The sequence below is a fragment of the Salvelinus alpinus genome, chromosome 24 (assembly GCF_045679555.1).
Source record: "Salvelinus alpinus chromosome 24, SLU_Salpinus.1, whole genome shotgun sequence".
Classification (NCBI taxonomy): Eukaryota; Metazoa; Chordata; class Actinopteri; order Salmoniformes; family Salmonidae; genus Salvelinus; species Salvelinus alpinus.
In genome coordinates, this window is record NC_092109.1 from 29,568,181 (window position 1) to 29,585,768 (window position 17,588).

At 44.4% G+C, this 17,588-nt stretch overlaps 1 protein-coding gene and 1 pseudogene across 3 annotated transcripts; one reads left to right on the forward strand and one right to left on the reverse strand.

Moving 5' to 3' along the window:
* The first annotated feature begins 2,478 nt into the window (after nucleotides 1-2,478).
* Nucleotides 2,479-3,926, forward strand: LOC139551872 (muscarinic acetylcholine receptor M3-like; annotated as a pseudogene).
* A 2,526-nt stretch (nucleotides 3,927-6,452) lies between these two features.
* Nucleotides 6,453-17,476, reverse strand: LOC139552530 (zinc finger protein ubi-d4-like). 3 transcript variants are annotated; one of them, XM_071364345.1, is made up of 12 exons: nucleotides 14,847-17,476; nucleotides 12,883-13,043; nucleotides 12,100-12,207; nucleotides 11,775-11,956; nucleotides 11,567-11,659; nucleotides 11,264-11,348; nucleotides 10,576-10,617; nucleotides 8,998-9,135; nucleotides 8,795-8,926; nucleotides 8,447-8,559; nucleotides 8,243-8,324; nucleotides 6,453-7,816 (listed from the first exon to the last, which is right to left on the reverse strand). In XM_071364345.1, the coding sequence occupies exons 1-12, from the start codon at nucleotides 14,876-14,878 to the stop codon at nucleotides 7,734-7,736; spliced, it is 1,251 nt and encodes a 416-aa protein (XP_071220446.1). In that variant the 5' UTR covers nucleotides 14,879-17,476; the 3' UTR covers nucleotides 6,453-7,733. The 3 variants fall into 3 exon arrangements, with proteins under 3 accessions (XP_071220446.1, XP_071220448.1, XP_071220447.1); XM_071364347.1 differs by having other exon boundaries at nucleotides 12,883-13,164; XM_071364346.1 differs by lacking the exon at nucleotides 10,576-10,617.
* Nucleotides 17,477-17,588: the final 112 nt, after the last annotated feature.

A 17,588-nucleotide genomic window follows, 5' to 3' on the forward strand; every position in this document is an offset into this window, starting at 1 on the left:
CACTCATATACAGTACATGCACACATGCTGCAAGTACGTACGCACACACACGTTTCCCATCGCAGTCCTAATGATGAACATATTGGGGACTGAAACCCCCATTTCCTTATCTTCATTTGGATCCACAGATGAGAGGCTGGTAAATTGAAAATAACAAGGTAATTAAGTTTTCCCAGTTATAACAACAGATTATTTTTACAACTTATCCAGTGTGATATGGCATCATCCAATATGATACATTGTTCCTGGTGCTCTCAGGCACCAAACACAGCAGATGAAAGGGTTGTAAAAGTAATTTCATCCTTGTCATTGTACCAGGCCTAGTTGTGGATGTTAAACATAACAGCCAATCCATTCCCACTGCGCCAGCACTCTGAGCTCACAACAATATACAACTGTATGAATATTGTGTTGCAAATCACACGGCAGAAAACAAGTACAGCTAAAATATTAATTGAAAGATGATCTAGGGTTCAGATTTGAAATTCTGAAATACAGACATGCAGACTGGTGGAAAGACTGCGTGTGTGTGTGTATATGTGTGTTCGTGCATGCATGTGAATTAGTGAGAACAGAACTATGTAGATGTAACAGTATAGCTTCCGTTCCTCTCCTCGCCCCTCTTTTGACCTCCTTTTCCGCAGCAACCAGTGATCCGGGTCAACAGCATCAATGTTACAGTATAGCTTCCATCCCTCTCCTCGCCCCTACCTGGGCTCGAACCAGGGACCCTCTGCACACATCGACAACAGCCACCCTCGAAGCATCGTTACCCATCGCTCCACAAAAGCCGCGCCTTGCAGAGCAAGGGGAACAACTACTTCAAGGTCTCAGAGCGAGTGACGTCACCGATTGAAACGCTATTAGCGCGCACCACCGCTAACTAGCTAGCCATTTCACATCGGTTACATAGACCTACAGTTTAACCGAGTTATACTAAATATAATATATTCTAGATATCGTGCTCTTATTTATCATCATGTGTGTGAGCCCAATTAAGATTTCCAGGGTGATTACTTTGCCATGCACTTTAATAAACGCTTTATTGACATCTGTAAACATTGAGAAGTTATCTAAATGTGCTAATTTACTGGAGTACAGGAAATAAGTTGAAGGAAATTATTTGTGAGGTGGTAGCTGGATGTCAGCTGCTTGAGTTTGCATAGTAGCCTGCCTGACACATTATGTAGGCTACACATGTGGCAGGAACCTCTCGTTACATCTGTTTCTTCTGTACTCTTCATGTTTTATCTTCTAACACACCATGCTTCACCTTATCTAAGAACACACCATGCCTCACCTTATCTTCTAAGAACACACCATGCCTCACCTTAGGACCAAGCCATTTGAGGAGAAATAATTCATATGCATAATAAAATCTACACACAAACAGCAAGGTTGACCAAAATAGACACCGGCGGTAAAGTTTCTGTTATTGGATGGCCCATGACTAGTAACTCCTTTTCTATACTGTACCTTTACGACTTCAACCACAAGGGATTGACCATCGCATGAACCTGTTGTCTTATTATGGGTATATGGACACCATCCAATACAAGTGTAAGTGTTGATGCCACAGGAGGTTGGTGGCACCTTAATTGGGGAGGATGGGCTCATTGTAATGCCTGGAGCGGAATAAGTGGAAGGGTATCAAATACATTAAACAGACGGTTTCCATGTGTTTGATGTCATTTCATTTGCTCTGTTCCAGCGATTATTATGAGCCGTCCTCCCCTCAGCAGCCTCCACTGGTTGATGCATAACATAAACACTTGTTTAAAGCAGTCGTAAATTGAATTAATTATTGCGGCAGTAATCGTGACCATAAATAGTTTCTTTACAAGGTTTATTTTTGCATGAAGGGATACATTATTAGAGCGTGTAATTGAGCGGTAGATTTCTCACTATCGAGTTTACCGTTCAGTATCAGTAGTCCTACAAGAACTACAACTAAGTTCATATCCCAAAGTATTCACAATTATCACAATTGCCATTTGCCACCATATACCAATACTGCTTATTTAAGTTCTGTATGTAAACTAATTCTCCATCAGGAACATTATTGACTGACACATTTCTCTCCCTTTAAATCATATGATCTTGTTAGCATACAGCAGTAAACTCATCAAACACTAACAGTTATGAAAAATAAATGTATCTTAGTAACAACATGTTACCTAGTCTGAGTCAACAGAAAGGTAGGACTTCAAACATGGTGTGTAAACTGAAGGGTTTATATAGTAATGAGTTTCACAGAACTGTCCTTGCTGGAGAAATTATCATGGAATTTACTACAATGACATTTCTCTAATTATACCACCTGAACAGTTTTAAAACAAATTATCTAAATTCATGAGAAAACATGTATAAAAGTCATGGCTGTTGGAAACTGTTCCAGCTCATGACTGATCACCTGTTCTGCAGTTGGCCCTGAGATGATAGCTTCAGGTCAGATGTCCTCATCAGCGATTCCCTGTCATGAAGAAGAATGACTTATGCTCCACCACTTCACTCAGCATCGCTTTGTGAAGGATGAACCACTCCTGTGTCTCCCAGACTAGTGAGATCACCGATGTGACAGCAGATCCATGGGGAGGCCATGAGATATGAGAGGTGGTGGTGATCATACTCATCACAGGACCTCTCTCTTTGGTCACTATCATTGATCTCCTTCCAGGTCAACAGTGAACTACTGTAAGCAACTATTTCCTGCTGATACTGGGGATGGTTTCTATGAACCTCTATACTGTTTACATCATCATGGGACACTGGGGCCTGGGCCTGTTACGTCTGGCTGGCTGTGGACTATGTGGCTCTGTCATGAACCTGCTGGTCATCAACTTCGACCGCTTCTACTCCGTCATCAGACCTCTCAGCTACAGGGCCGGGCAGCGTCATTCATCCTGTGAGGGCCAGCCATCTTGTTCTGGCCCCAAGTGGTGGGCAGGTCCTCGCAGGACATGGGTGACTGCTCTATCCCGTTCCTGACCGAGCCTGCTCTCACATTCGGTATGGCCATCGCTGCCTTCTAGCTTCCTGTCACCATCATGGGCATCCTGTACTGGAAGACCTACTGGGAGATTGAGAAGCAAGCCCAGGTTCTGGAGTGGCTGCTGGGGTCTGGGAGCAGTGGAGGGGCCTCCCATGGATCTGAGGGAAGGGCTGTTTACTCCAGCAGCACCAAGAGCAGTGCGAGCAGGTCCAGAGAGGTGTCTGCTGGCAGGGAACAGAGCAGTGAGGGGTCTCAGGGCTGCTTCCCTGTGAGAGGAGCCTAAGCAGAGCAGGGAGAGGAGAATAGCAACACCAGGGGTAGCTAGAGGGAGGGCTGCAGAGACAGCACCTGTAATGTAGATGAGGAAGAACCTACTGTCAATGTCTCCTCCTCAGAGGAAGAACCAGTTCAGAAGCAGCAGGGGGTAAGCGCTAATACAAGCCCTAAAACCATGATCCCACTAAGAGACGTCCAGAGCAGGGACACTGGAGGGACCCACAAACCCATAACGTCTAGGGCAAGGGACAGTGCAGCTGGTCCACAGGGCAGGCAGTCCTCCCTGAGAGGCTCCATATCTTCAGACTCCAGACACTACAAGCAGACCAAAGCCAAGAGGAACATGACCATCTGGAAGAAGGCAGCTAGGACCCTGAGTGCTGTCCTTCTGGCCTTTATCCTGTCCTGGACACCATACAACACTATGGTGCTGGTGTCCATCTCCTACACTGTGTGCCTGAGAAGCTGTGGCAGCTGGGCGATTGGTTCTGCTACATCAACAGCACCATCAACCCAGTCTGCTACGCCCTCTGCAACGAGCACTTCTGTCACCTTCAAGACACTGCTTCTGTGCGGCCCCGGACAGAGGAACTGGGGAAGGGCTTATCACAGCAATCATGCCTCCTTCAGGACACACAAGATCAGCAGCACTGTCTGAACTTTTTCAAAGCTAGACTTCACCTGCTGGCTTAGGAAGAGTCAGATCTGCCCTAGTAAAAGACACCATGCATGCAAGCAAGGCGATGCTTTTGTAGAATCGCTTTTTTGACTGTTAAAAACCCCGAAATAAACCGACTTGGTAAATGTGATGTGCATTGACATCTAGAACAGGCAATGGCAGAAAACCTACATAGATAATACTTTTAGGCAGTACCCCATCTTAAGAACATTACATTGCCTACATATATGGTAATCATGTAGTCTGTTTTTGCCCTGGACTATCTTCAATACCTCCTACCCTCCCCCTCAGTTCCTCTCTATGGGTAATTTGGTCCATCCACAGCCTGAGGAAATGGCTTGTGTTTATGACATGGTGTTTATTGAAACAGCAGGGTTATGAATTGGTCCATGTGCCTTAATGTTACATCTGATCACCAAGACCAGGCCTTGTACTTTGCAATATAAGGTACAGAATTCATTTCCAATGTTTTGGTTTCACAGACACAAAGATCCATCACTGATACAACAGTGCTTCAGTGATCCTGAATGGCAACTGCTGTAATAGAGAAAATATGACATGGCACCAAATACTGTCAGCGCCAAATCTTTTATTTTCCTGAAAAAAAAGACAAAACCTTATACCCTAAAGGAAAAATAGAATTTTAATCCAAATAAAGTCCCAAAACTGTTTTACATCAACTGAGTAAATATCATTGTCGATTTTTTTATTATGAACCAAAACCGTAATATTCCAAATGGCAACTGCCTCTAAACAAACAGCTAAACAAATTAAATGAGAAATACTTGTTTAATGCTTTAGTATTTGTTAGTTGGCTATTAATATAACATGATAGTATAGCTAGATGATATTACACAACTTTCTTATACCTTGATCAATCCAAATCTGAGTAGACCATGAGCACCCGTGTTTAGGGCACACATTATCATGCACTTGGGTAACTGTCTGTAGAGAATGCAATGTCTACCGTTTCTCCTTTTGACCATGTCTGAGAATGAATCCAATGTTGTTGTTTTTAACTTTCACTAGTTTGAGGTAAAGTAATTGTAGCTAATTGTAACCATAGCCAAACTGGTGGAGAGCATTGCACCCGGCTTTGGGGGAAAAGCAGAGAAAATCCAAGGAGAAAAACAGGTGTTCCCTTTTCATGAGACGACGAGAATGAAGGGGAGGACAGGTTAAAGAAGGATTTTTAAGCCTTGAGACATGGATGGTGTGTGTTCCATTCAAAGGGTAAATGGGTAAGAGAAAAGATTGAAGTGCCTTTGAACAGGGTATGGTAGTAGGTACCAGGATCAACGGTTTGAGTGTGTCAACAACTGCAACGCTGCTGTGTTTTTCACACTCAACAGTTTCCCACGTGTATCAAGAATAGTCCTCCACCCCAAAAATATCCAGCCAACTTGACAACTGTGGGAAGCAATGGAGTCAACATGGGGCAGCATCCCTGTGGAATGCTTTCGACACCTTGTAGTGTCCACGCCCCGACGAATCGAGGCTGTTCTGAGGGCAAAAGGGGGGGGGGGGACTCAATATTAAGATGGTGTTCTTAATGTTTTGTACACTCAGTGTATTTACAGCGCATTCAGAAAGTATTCAGACCTTGACTTTTTCCACATTTTGTTACTTTACAGCCTTATTCTAAAACGGATTAAATTGTTTTTACCCCCCTCATCAATTCACACACAAACACCCCATAATGATAAATGGATCTGAATACTTTATGTATAGACCTATATATGAAAAAGTCAAATAATGTTGCCTCCAAGGACAACACTACAGTATAGCAAGTGCAGGTACACCAGTCTGCAGTTTGTGGTAACACAACACTTTCTGGCCTCCCGGGTGGCGCAGTGGTCTGCGACCGGGAGGTCCGTGGGGCGACGCACAATTGGCCTAGCGTCGTCCGGGTTTGGCCGGTAGGGATATCCTTGTCTCATCGCGCACCAGCAACTCCTGTGGGGGGCCGGGCGCAGTGCACGCTAACCAAGGTCGCCAGGTGCACAGTGTTTCCTCCGACACATTGGTGCGGCTGGCTTCCGGGTTGGATGCGCGCTGTGTTAAGAAGCAATGCGGCTTGGTTGGGTTGTTTCGGAGGACGCATGGCTTTCGACCTTCGTCTCTCCCGAGCCCGTACGGGAGTTGTAGCGATGAGACAAGATAGTAACTACTAACAATTGGATTCCACGAAATTGGGGAGAAAAAGGGGAAAGAAAAAAACCACACCACTTTCTGACTGGACCCTCTGATGGCTCCACATCATCCTAAAAACATTCTTCCATCTCCCCACAGTCCCAGTAGCTCTTGAATGGCTCCTCTGGCTATAAATGAAGGGAATCATAGAGCATGACAGTCTGCGATATGAGACAGTGGAGCAGGTTAGAGCAGGGTGGGATGAGACTTCAGAGCTGATATGGGCAGGTAAACACAAAGTCCTGTGCTTGGTAGTTGTCTGTTTTTAAATTATCTCCCAACACATAACAAGGAGTCAAAAAGGGGTCCAGATTAGGACTGCTGCAAATCAACGTTTATTGGTTGCATACACAGTTTGGTAGATGTTATAGCGGGTGCAGCGAAATACTTACGTTGCTAGCAGTAAAATGTCAAACTGCTCTCCAGGATCAGTGTTGTCTACCAATGGATTAGGTAACTATTTTTGGTAAAAGGCTGATTGTGGACATAGGATACACTAAAATCACTCAATCACCACACAAACCAGCATCCATTCGGACTTTTTCCTCAACAGCAGCAAACACCCAATCTTTAATTCCTTAAAAAAAATAATAATAATTGTTACGCCAAAGTCCTCTTTCTCTCACCGAGATAGAGATTGATGTAATAGTAAGGCCCTCTTAACGCCCAATGCTTCCTAACTCTCAATATTGTCTCCACATCAGGTAGTCTGACTACCAGTCTTTTTAGCTAGCATTCCACTCCTTGCCACTCCAGTCTTTTTGAATGTCAAGGAATGTAATGGCTGAACAGAGGGCAGCTTTTAAATAATTCCCACCTTTATATTCTATACAAATATATAAATATACAAAACCTTTGAACATGTTCTTATTATGAACAAGCATTGGCATGCTAATTGACTCAAACAATTTCTCTCCTCTACATGCAAAACTGATATTTTGCCGAATAAAAGTAGGATCTGAGCAGTCGTGTGCATGAACTGTATGTGAGACTGTGTTCAGGTATTTTGGCTGGCAAAAGCAGTTTGTGGTTTAAGCCACTCAAACAAACTTCATGTATTGTCAAGTTCAGGATATTGACACATTGAGTTTGATATATTGACAAATAGTTGAAAACAAAAGCCTATGGGTCACTTGAGCTTGGAACTGTGTAACAGCCATATAAGAACCAAACCAAGACCTGTTTCAGCACGGGCTTGGTAAGGTGTTCCCTTCCAAACCAAGACCTGTTTCAGCACGGGCTTGGTAAGGTGTTCCCTTCCAAACCGAGGCCTTTTTCAGCAAGGGGCTGGTAAGGTATGCTACCCCGAGACCTGTTTCAGAAGGGGGGCTGCTAAGGTATCCTTCCCCGAGGCCTGTTTCAGAAGGGGGGTTGGTGAGGTATGCTTCCCCGAGGCCTGTTTCAGAAGGGGGGTTGGTAAGGTATGCTTCCCCGAGGGCCTGTTTCAGAAGGGGGGTTGGTGAGGTATGCTTCCCCGAGGCCTGTTTCAGAAGGGAGGTTGGTGAGGTATGCTTCCCTTTTCACAAGTAATCTGTCCCACTAACTCCTCTCTGCTGACCAGTGATGGAGAACCTGTGAGAGGGTGGGGGTCCATCACGACGGAGGGGCATTAGGTGTCTGGTATATGGACGCCTTGTCTTTCAACAGGTCCAGACACAGATGGCAGCTCCAGCTCCCTGTTAAGAGGACACAAGGAAACAGAGTGGTGAGTGACTCAGACTTGCTAAAAATATCCTGTCTTCCATGGATCCACATCTGGTCATTAGCCCAGTTGAAGTCACTGGGTTTAAAGGTACAGGCTATTTTGTGCTGTAATACCTTGCATTGACTTAGCATTTCAAGATTTCAAGGCTAGTTAACTGCTGAAAGCAGTGATTCATCAGTAAAACACCCGGCCGTGCTATCGTTGTCTGGCTCCGCCGCCTGAGAGCCCGACTTGGACATTCTGCTTTGCCAAATGTACTCAGATAAATCTGTCTCCATATGGAGATAAAACCACAACAGTCATCATCAAAAACTTTGACTCAAATATCCCCTATTAGACAGGCAAATGGTCCCCAGTGGTGCATCCTGAACAGATGGATCCATTATCCTGCTCTCACCTTCTGGAGGTTCAGCCATAGCAGGGCTGAGACAGTACATGTGATAGCCTCTATCACAGTCATCACAGAAGAGAAGCTGGTCCTGGACAAAAGACAACAGGCTCATTATACAACACAATTTTTCAGCGCATCACTTCATTTTAAATATACAGTATACTTCATTTGTCCCACAGTAATAAGTATGAAGTCTGCAGGTCAACTCACGTCGTTCTCTGAGGTGCCACAGATGTTGCAGCACTTGCACTCGATGCACTGCCAGCGGTAGGTCTTCACTGCAGCCATCATCACAGGGGTGAACTGCAGGCAGGACGGGTGGCCTGGGTTGGACACAGAGAATGGGTGAACAAACTGTCTGCCGCCATCATACTACTACTGGTCTTTGTAACTACGCCATCATGCGTCTGACTCTGAACACACTCAATACCAACCTAAAGTAAAGTCTACCACTCACACATGCATTCATTTGCATGCTCATACAAATATACACAAATGGTCTCAAAGGCCTAGGTTAGCCCTGTCTCTCAGGGTAAAGGCCAGGGTTGGAAGGGTTACCTGAACGTCCACAGTCTGAGCAGGACTGCAGCTCCTCTGACTGGCCCGTCTTCTGGTTGAGGGCAGAGTCTCCCAGGCAGAAGTCACAGTAGTTATTGGGTATCGCCAAACCGTCTGGACCTTTCTTGGGTGCTGTGAGGGAGAAACACAGAATGAAATGATAAGTATGGGTCTGCATTCAAAGGTTTCAAATGGTCACTTACTCTTGGGCTCCTCAGGCTGGGGCGGGGTGGGGGTGTGGACCTCAGGCTCCTCCTTGTCCCCTCCCTCCTCCTCAGCCAGGTGGGAGTGGGCGTAGTGGTAGCTCAGGCCCGGACGGTTCTTGTAACGCTTCCCACAGACTGCCAGAGAAACCCCCAAACACAACACGTGTTAAAACGAAACATACGTAAACCATTAAGTAGCCTTCATACTAGAACGGAGTACATTTTTCTCCACTGAAATATATCGCCTCGATCTGATCTTTATTTACTGATGAGGAAAATCATATTGATGCATTAGTGTCCACGTGCCTGGTCTAGAGCAATGGTATGCTCACCCAGACATCCATCCACTCACTCAATCACCCTCTCTTATTTCATCACACAATCCCATCATATTTCTTCATCTGATACCTAGAGGGGCAAGAATACTGACTGGGTCAGCTCCCAGCCCCCATTACCCCCCCTCCAGTTCCAACCCTAGCCCCAGTTGCAACACAATCTCCAACCCCAGTTCTCTTTCTTTCTCTCTGCATTGTTGGGAAGGGCCCGTAAATAAGCATTTCACTGTTAGTCTACGGTTGTTTACAAAGCATGTGACAAATAACATTTGATTTGAACCTCAGGCCGCCTGTCTCTATGTGAGTCAGACCGCCAGTTCCAGGCCATTGTGCAGCATGGTCCATGGTGCAGAACCCAGGTTAGGCATTCCTCTACAATCTCTCTCCCCATGCGCACTCACATCAGGATCCACACAGCCAGACAGCAAGCTGGTTCAACACAAAAGCAGAGGCACTATTTCACTCTAAAGAAACAGGTGAGGACAAGACGAGTTAAGAAAAAAAGAAATGGAGCAAAGAAATGCAAATGAGACATTCAGTTAAGAGACAGATTATGACATGAAAGAAAACACAGACTACAGTTGATTGGCTGTAGTGTGTGCAATACGATAATGTGATATGCCATTTAGGAGACGCTTTAACCAAAGCAACAGTCATGCGTTCATACATTTTACGTATGGGTGGTCCCGGGAATCAAACCCACTACCCTGGCGTTACAAGCTCTACCACCTGAGCTACAAAGGACCACGATGTGATGCAATAATATCATGTGTGAAATACATATTTAACATTTTACATAAGACATTTAGCAGACACTCTTATCATACATTTTCATATTTGTTCGTACTGGTCCCCTGTGAAAATCGAACCCACAACCCTGGCGTTGCAAGTGACATGCTCTACCAACTAAGCCAAGATGTTCCTAAATACAACTACCTTGGAGTAGCCTAAATGTCATTTAGGATAAAATACAAAAAGTACACTGCTTCTTAAACCGTGAGGTGGAACTCATGCACAGAGAAGTAATCTCCACACTACACATTCACAATCCACCCTCAAGCATATCAAGTTACTTATACTCTGAGCCAATTGAATTATACCTTGAAAATGAGACCTTATTCAGTGGATGAGGGTGAGGCAGCAACACTAACCTCAAAGCATTCTACATGTTAGCTAACACACACCGAGAGAAAGACAAACAGACTGGACTGGAGGCAGAGGAAAAAGGAGAGAAATATACCTCGTCCAGAAGGTTGTGAAATATGCTTTTGTTTGAAAGTGTCTGAAAGAGGAGAGAAAAGAGAAAAAGGAGAGAGTCTCAGAGAAGTACGCTCAAAGACTGACAATCAGAAAGACATCAACATTACCCCGAGTTTCATCTGCAATGGAAGACAATTTCAGGAGTGAAAAACAACTGACTGTCTGCTTCCCAACAAGAGAGTTCCTAGGGAGTAAAGAGAGTAGGCCCTCCTCCAAAGCCATCTGCACTCCCACTGTTCTCCTCCAAAGCCATCTGCACTCCCACTGTTCTCCTCCAAAGCCATCTGCACTCCCACTGTTCTCCTCCAAAGCCATCTGCACTCCCACTGTTCTCCTCCAAAGCCATCTGCACTCCCACTGTTCTCCTCCAAAGCCATCTGCACTCCCACTGCTCTCCTCCAAAGCCATCTGCACTCCCACTGCTCTCCTCCAAAGCCATCTGCACTCCCACTGCTCTCCTCCAAAGCCATCTGCACTCCCACTGCTCTCCCCCAAAGCCATCTGCACTCCCACTGCTCTCCTCCAAAGCCATCTGCACTCCCACTGTTCTCCTCCAAAGCCATCTGCACTCCCACTGTTCTCCTCCAAAGCCATCTGCACTCCCACTGTTCTCCTCCAAAGCCATCTGCACTCCCACTGTTCTCCTCCAAGGCCCTGCTGGGACTCACTGTCACAGGAGTAAGGCTTGTCCTTGTCCTCCAGTGCAGCCGCCGCAGCATCCAGCTTCTTCTTGGCACTGCTCACTCCACGACCCTAAGGACAAACACACCATCATACTCAATATCATAGGTACAGACATGGTGCCACAGTGGACACATCCACCATTTCAGATCACATGCCCGTAACATTGAGTAAAGTGAGTCTCTAACTGTAAGTGGCTCTGGATAAGAGCGTCTGCTAAATGACTATGCTAAATGTAATGCAAAATGTAACATTAACTACAATTATTGGTTTAGAAAAGCTTCACTCACCTTTCCCTTTCCTTTGCCTCTTCTTTTGGGGGTGTCCTCCTCATAGTCCTCATCCTCCAAGTCATCCAGGAAGTCATCTGCCTCCAGGACTCTCTGTATAGAGAGAAGAATGCATGTTGCTGTAGTATCTAATGTCATTGGAGGAGTAATAAACTGTAAACCATGCTAGGTATCACACGATCCCTCCAACCACAGCAGGCTAAGGTACCTTTCTGACACGTGCTGCAGGGGTGACTCCCCCACAAGTGTAGTCTGCCAGACTGGACTCCTCTTCTGTCCCATGAAGCTCCGGAAGACCCCGTTTGTCCAGGGGTTCCCCCTTCAGCAGGGCTTCCAGACTGCTGCCATCAGATGATGACAGGGCATCCTTCTTAAAACCCAAGTCCAGTTCTACAGACAGGGAGAACCACAAACAACCTTTACAAAGGAGTGAAGAACCAACAGAAAACTCCGGCACAGAGGGGCACACAAACATGTCGTCAACACAGTAATAGTGTTATTAAGCTGACTAGTATCCCATGATTAGGACGTACCTGACTTTAGAGGGGGTAAGACCAGCCGAGGATCCTCTGGGGGGAGGGCTCGTCGTTTCTTCCTCCACCTGCGGGATGGGTAGGTGTACAGCTGTCCTGGGGCCACTCCTGAGAGAGGACAGATAAGATGTCCACTAACGTACCTAGACATTTATATAGACCTATAAAACAGACATTAACTTTCACTTTATGGCCTCCCGAGTGGCGCAGCGGCCTAAGGCACTGCATCGCAGTGCTTGAGGCGTCACTACAGATCCGGGTTCGATCCCGGGCTGTGTCGCGGCCGGCCGCGACCGGGAGACCTATGAGCCGGCGCACAATTGGCCCAGCGTCGTCTGGGTTAGGGGAGGGTTTGGCTGGCTGGGATGTTCTTGTCCCATCGTGCTCTAGCGACTCCTTGTGGCTAGAGCTGTATGGTGTTTCCTCCGACACATTGGTGCAGTTGGTAACATAGGTGGACACAATTTCTACCGAGTGCTTGAACTACAGTGATCTCTTTTGATCTCCAGATCATGAGAAGATAATGAATGATACTGCCAAGTGTTTAACAACTCCGGTCCTCCAGTACCCCCAACAGCCCTGGACACACCTCATTCAACCTGTCAGGGGCTTGATGATTACTAGAATCAGGTGTGCTTGTCTGGGCCACAACGAAAATGTGTACTGTTGGGGGTACTGGAGGACCGGAGTTGGGCAAAACTCATATAGCCTACTACTCCAGGCTGTGAACTCAGTAGTTGAAATACTGTGACTTCAATTTGTGTAGATGTGTAATATATTTACCTGGTCCCCTGTGTCTCTTCTCCATCCAAATGTAACAGTTGCTCTGCGCCACTCCAGTCTGAGAGTCCAGGAAGGGCATTCGAACACTCCTCTCAGCACATAGCCGGGCGTTGTAGTTATGGCATTGCTCCATGGCATCTCTATAGCACTGCTCTCCCAGCCTTCACCCACGCACCGAGAGGAACAGCCAGGGACAAGTTAGCACCAGGAAACACACTGCCTGTGTATACTGTTATAAGAATGATACTCTTCCTGGGGTCCACAGTAATGTAACTGCTGCTTCTGCAAAAGGGTCGAAATAAATAAACCTTCATGCATCAGTTCAACAACTGACAGTACCTGGAATGTATCTCTACCATAAGAGGTTGGTATGTGTCCTACCACCTCTAAAAAGAAATCATGTCTGAATTCTACTGCTCTAGCGTGCTGTAAAAGAGGCTTAAAATTGTTCAAACTTCAAAGCCTTTATCTATCACAGCCACAGCTAAAAACATGTTGGTCCTGTTAAAGCTGGCACCTCGGAGAGGTAGGCAAGCAGACTACATCATTGTATCCCTGAACTCAGTCACCGTTGAGAATGTCAGCAGTTGCTCTTTTGTTGGCTTGGCAACAGCGGTCTGCCTGGTTGGGAGCAGCAGCCTCTGCTGGCTCAGCTTTTCAACACGAATCAGCTTGAGTGAAACCTATTTTTTACTTACATAAATCTGTCTTCAAAGCACTAAGACAATCTTAAATCCATTTTAGGCAAAGGGATACAAAAGCTTTCGGGAAAGTGGGTATGGAAAGAGGTCTATGATAGAGACAACAGGGGTGTATTACTTGTATTATTTGGGGAAGTAGGTAGCCTAGTGGTTAGAGCATTGAGCCAGTAACCAAAAGGTTGTTAGATCAAATCCCAGAGCTGACAAGATACAAATATGTTGTTCTGCCCCTGAACAAGGCAGTTAACAAATTCTTATTTACAATGACGGCCTAGTGGGTTAACTGACTTGCCTACTTATATAAAGGTTAAATAAAAAATTACACAGGTTCTGTTGCGAAACGGTTTACTTCTTACTAAAACATTTTACAACTTAAACGATTTCTATTGGACAAATTATGGTAGGTCCCTCCCTGCTCTGTTTGCTTCATTTTGGTTCTTAAACGGTAAATGGTTTCCGTGATGAACACACCGCAGTTCACGAGTTTGAAACATTTGTTGCATTGCATGCCATGGTCATTTTTTTTTTATTGGTAGAATTTGTCTTGAAGAACATCTGATTCATATTACTCTAATCTTTTGGCAAAAGCTAGTTTTAACAATGCCTCAAGGACGTTCTTCATAGTGACTAATGCATTGTGGTGACATGGATTTTCTGTTGGAAAGCAACAACAAAAAAACATGCATTCCATTTCCACATGAAAGCATCCCAGGAGCACGAATGCATACAGTGTCAGCAGATATATTCATAATACTGATTGAACACCAGGACTTGAACTAATTTCTAGCTTGAAGGACTACATTGTAAAACAACAGTAGCTATACGCACTGCAGCTAACTAAACTTAATAACCAAGTTGCCAGCTAACATGCTAATGATTGTAAACTAACATGTCACCATCCCATCTCAGCGTGGGTGTTTTCAAACTCGCGTGGAATTAGGATTATGGATGGAGTTGCGGATATGCAGTTATTCGTGTACATTTGCTAACTAGTGCCCAACATTTGGTTATATAGTGATGCCACTTGGTTATTTTCAAAGTGTTCATGAACTAGTCTTCATACAAAAACACATGACATAGCAGGTCAGTTTAGCTATGAGTACTGACACAGTTTGAAAACTGAGTTATTCGGTTTCTTTACCGAACATCTTAGACAATTTACTATACCATTTACATGTTTCTGTTACCACCGACCTTTACATTTAAACGTAAAACACATGTGCATACTTTAACTAGCAAGGGGGAAAGAACATAGCTACTTACAGTTTTACAACATTTTCAACAACAGCCGCCATCTTGGTTCGCTTTGCCGTGAAAGGTTGCGCCTGCGCAAGAAAGGAGGAAACCACTGAGGCTTTTTTTGCAGTTTGTAAAGAAGACCAAGGTTATAGTGTTGCAATTATGTATCAAATTGAGTTTACAAAAAAAGCTAACAATCACTCATAGTTTAGGGCAGAGTACATTAGCCAGCTATGCAATTTCAGTAAATATGATTAAATCATGTCTTCATTATTTTATTGGAAAATAGGACACATGTATGACATACATGTCATTTAGACTTCAGTGTTGCTATTAAAACTGATTAAATGTACTACTTTTAGTGATATACAAAAATGTCCAGCAGATGGAGATGTAAACACATGGAAGGAATCATTCTGGGCATGGATTTCAAGGAGCTTTTCTGATATGTAAACTGTCAAACTCACTGAATTGCTATCCACTTTCAGCCTGTCAGTGGCCCAATATTACACCCAAGCAGAGGTCCAAACTCAGACCAGGGAGAAAGAGGCTGGCATTGGTCACTCTGCTCTAGGCAGGCCTTTCCATTCCGACTATGCTCTCGTACATCTGTGTATGCCATGCTTTTAGACCTAGACACACAGCTGGTGTTCCCAGCCAATGAGGGAGACAGTGAAGCACAACACACTTGTTTGATTGTGAAACTCACAAGGGGTCTCCTTTGAATGTCATTAGTGTTTTAGATTAGGAGTTACATAATTTATCCAGGCCAGCGGTTGAGAGTATGATTAAATAAGAGAGGAATAGACTGGGTGGTCCCATAATCAACACAAATCAATTTTGGCGGTCACCTAGGAAATCTTCAACCAATGTGTGCTCAGTGAGATCTTCTTATCTCTGAAGTTCCTTGAAGACTCTAAAGCTCAAAGAGGCAGAACAAAATCTCAACAGCAAATCAAATTGAAAACACAGTTGAAACAGAAAGTGATGTTTTTAACTTGTTTGCTTCAACTATTTGCTCTGATCAGAGATACACCAATTAAGAGAAAAAAGGCAAAAAATATATATTTGGTCTCTCCCTCTCCTCATCCGCCCGGCTTTTTCACCCGCCTGTCTACCTCCCCTCTGAGATCCTCCCCCTGCAGGGCCCCTCTCAGTGGTGTTTCCAGACCACCCCTGCTCTCAGGGTCACTGGCTGTGTGTGTCGAGGGCCCTGTGTTAACAAAGCAAGTTGGAGCCATTCCCAGGGCTATTCAAAAACTGGAGGGACCATGGCAAACAAGAGAACGCGAGCGCGCGCGCGCACACACAGAGGGAAAAACTAAACAAGGATTTTTCTTCTTCTATCCATAACATTGCATTTATTCATAATCATTTACAGCTTGTAATTGTGTGATGCAAGTAAACAATTTGTCCAAACTTGTAAAATATGCCAATTGATAGCAGCACGATAAGAGTCATTATCATACATTAAGATCAGCAAAGGTTATGATGTAATAGAGATATCTACAAAACCTTGAAGTTTGGTAAATATTAAACTGCCTATTTATTTGGACTGTGAAGCTCAAATCTTTAAATTTGGCTCTATACTCAAGCATTTTGAATTTGAGAGCAAATGTTTCAAATGAGGCGACAGTACAGAATTGCACCTTTTTATTTGAAGGTATTTTCATACATATCGGTTTTACCGTTTAGAAATGAAAGCACTTTATGCATCTAGTCCCCTCATTTGAAGGTGTCATAAGTACACTGAACAAAAATATTAAAACGCAACATGTAAAGTGTTGGTCCCCTGTTTCATGAGCTGAAATAAAAGATCCCAGAAATGTTACATATGCACAAAAAGCTTATTTCATTCAGATTGTGCACAAATTTGTTTACATCCCTGTTAGTGAACATTTCTCCTTTGCCAAGATAATCCATCCACCTGACAGGTGTGGCATTTCAAGATGCTGATTAAACAGCATGATCATTACACAAGTGCACCTTGTGCTGGGAAGATAATAATGGAGCCGGAGGAGATGGCTGCCGTTTTATGGGCTCCTAACCAATTGTGCTATTGTGTGTTTTTTTGCATTATTTGTAACTTATTTTGTACATAATGTTTCTGGCACTGTCTAGTACGACAGAAAAAAAGCATCTTGATATCAGAACAGTGATTACTCACCTCGTACTGGATGAAGACTTTTTTCTTTAACAAGTCGGACGTGAAGGATTTACTTCAGACACCGGACAAGGCTCAAATTCCTGTCATTCGCATGAAGAAGAGACGGAGATATAGCGGTCGTAGGTCTGGAGAATCCGACGGTGAGTGGGTAACACGCCTCTACCATCAGTCCTATTAGCCAACATGCAATCACTGGATAATAAACTGAATGAGCTACGATAAAGACTATCCTACCAACGGGACATTAAAAACTCTAATATCTTATGTTTCACCGAGTCGTGGCTGAACGACAACATGGATAACATACAGCTGGCTAGGTTTTCCGTGCATCGACAAGATAGAACAGCTTCCTCCTGTAAGATAAGTTTTCACAGACCACCCCGGCGGTCTGTGTCTATTTGTCAATAACACCTGGTGCATGAAATCTAATATTAAGGAAGTCTTGAGGTTTTGCTCGCCTGAGGTAGAGTATCTCATGATAAGCTGTAGACCACACTATTTACAAAGAGAGTTCATTTCTATTTTTCGTAGCAGTCTATTTATCACCACAAACCAATGCTGGCACTAAGACCGCACTCAACGAGCTGTATAAGGCATTA

Excerpts from the sequence above, each read along its gene's own strand:
- LOC139552530 (XM_071364345.1), bottom strand. The coding sequence starts at position 14,878 with ATGGCGGCTGTTGTTGAAAATGTTGTAAAACT. Across the intron at positions 10,618-11,263 it reads CAAGCCTTACTCCTGTGACA|ACACTTTCAAACAAAAGCAT; the intron begins GTGAGTCCCAGC and ends CTCCTCTTTCAG. Across the intron at positions 8,927-8,997 it reads CCAGCCTGAGGAGCCCAAGA|CACCCAAGAAAGGTCCAGAC; the intron begins GTAAGTGACCAT and ends TCTCCCTCACAG.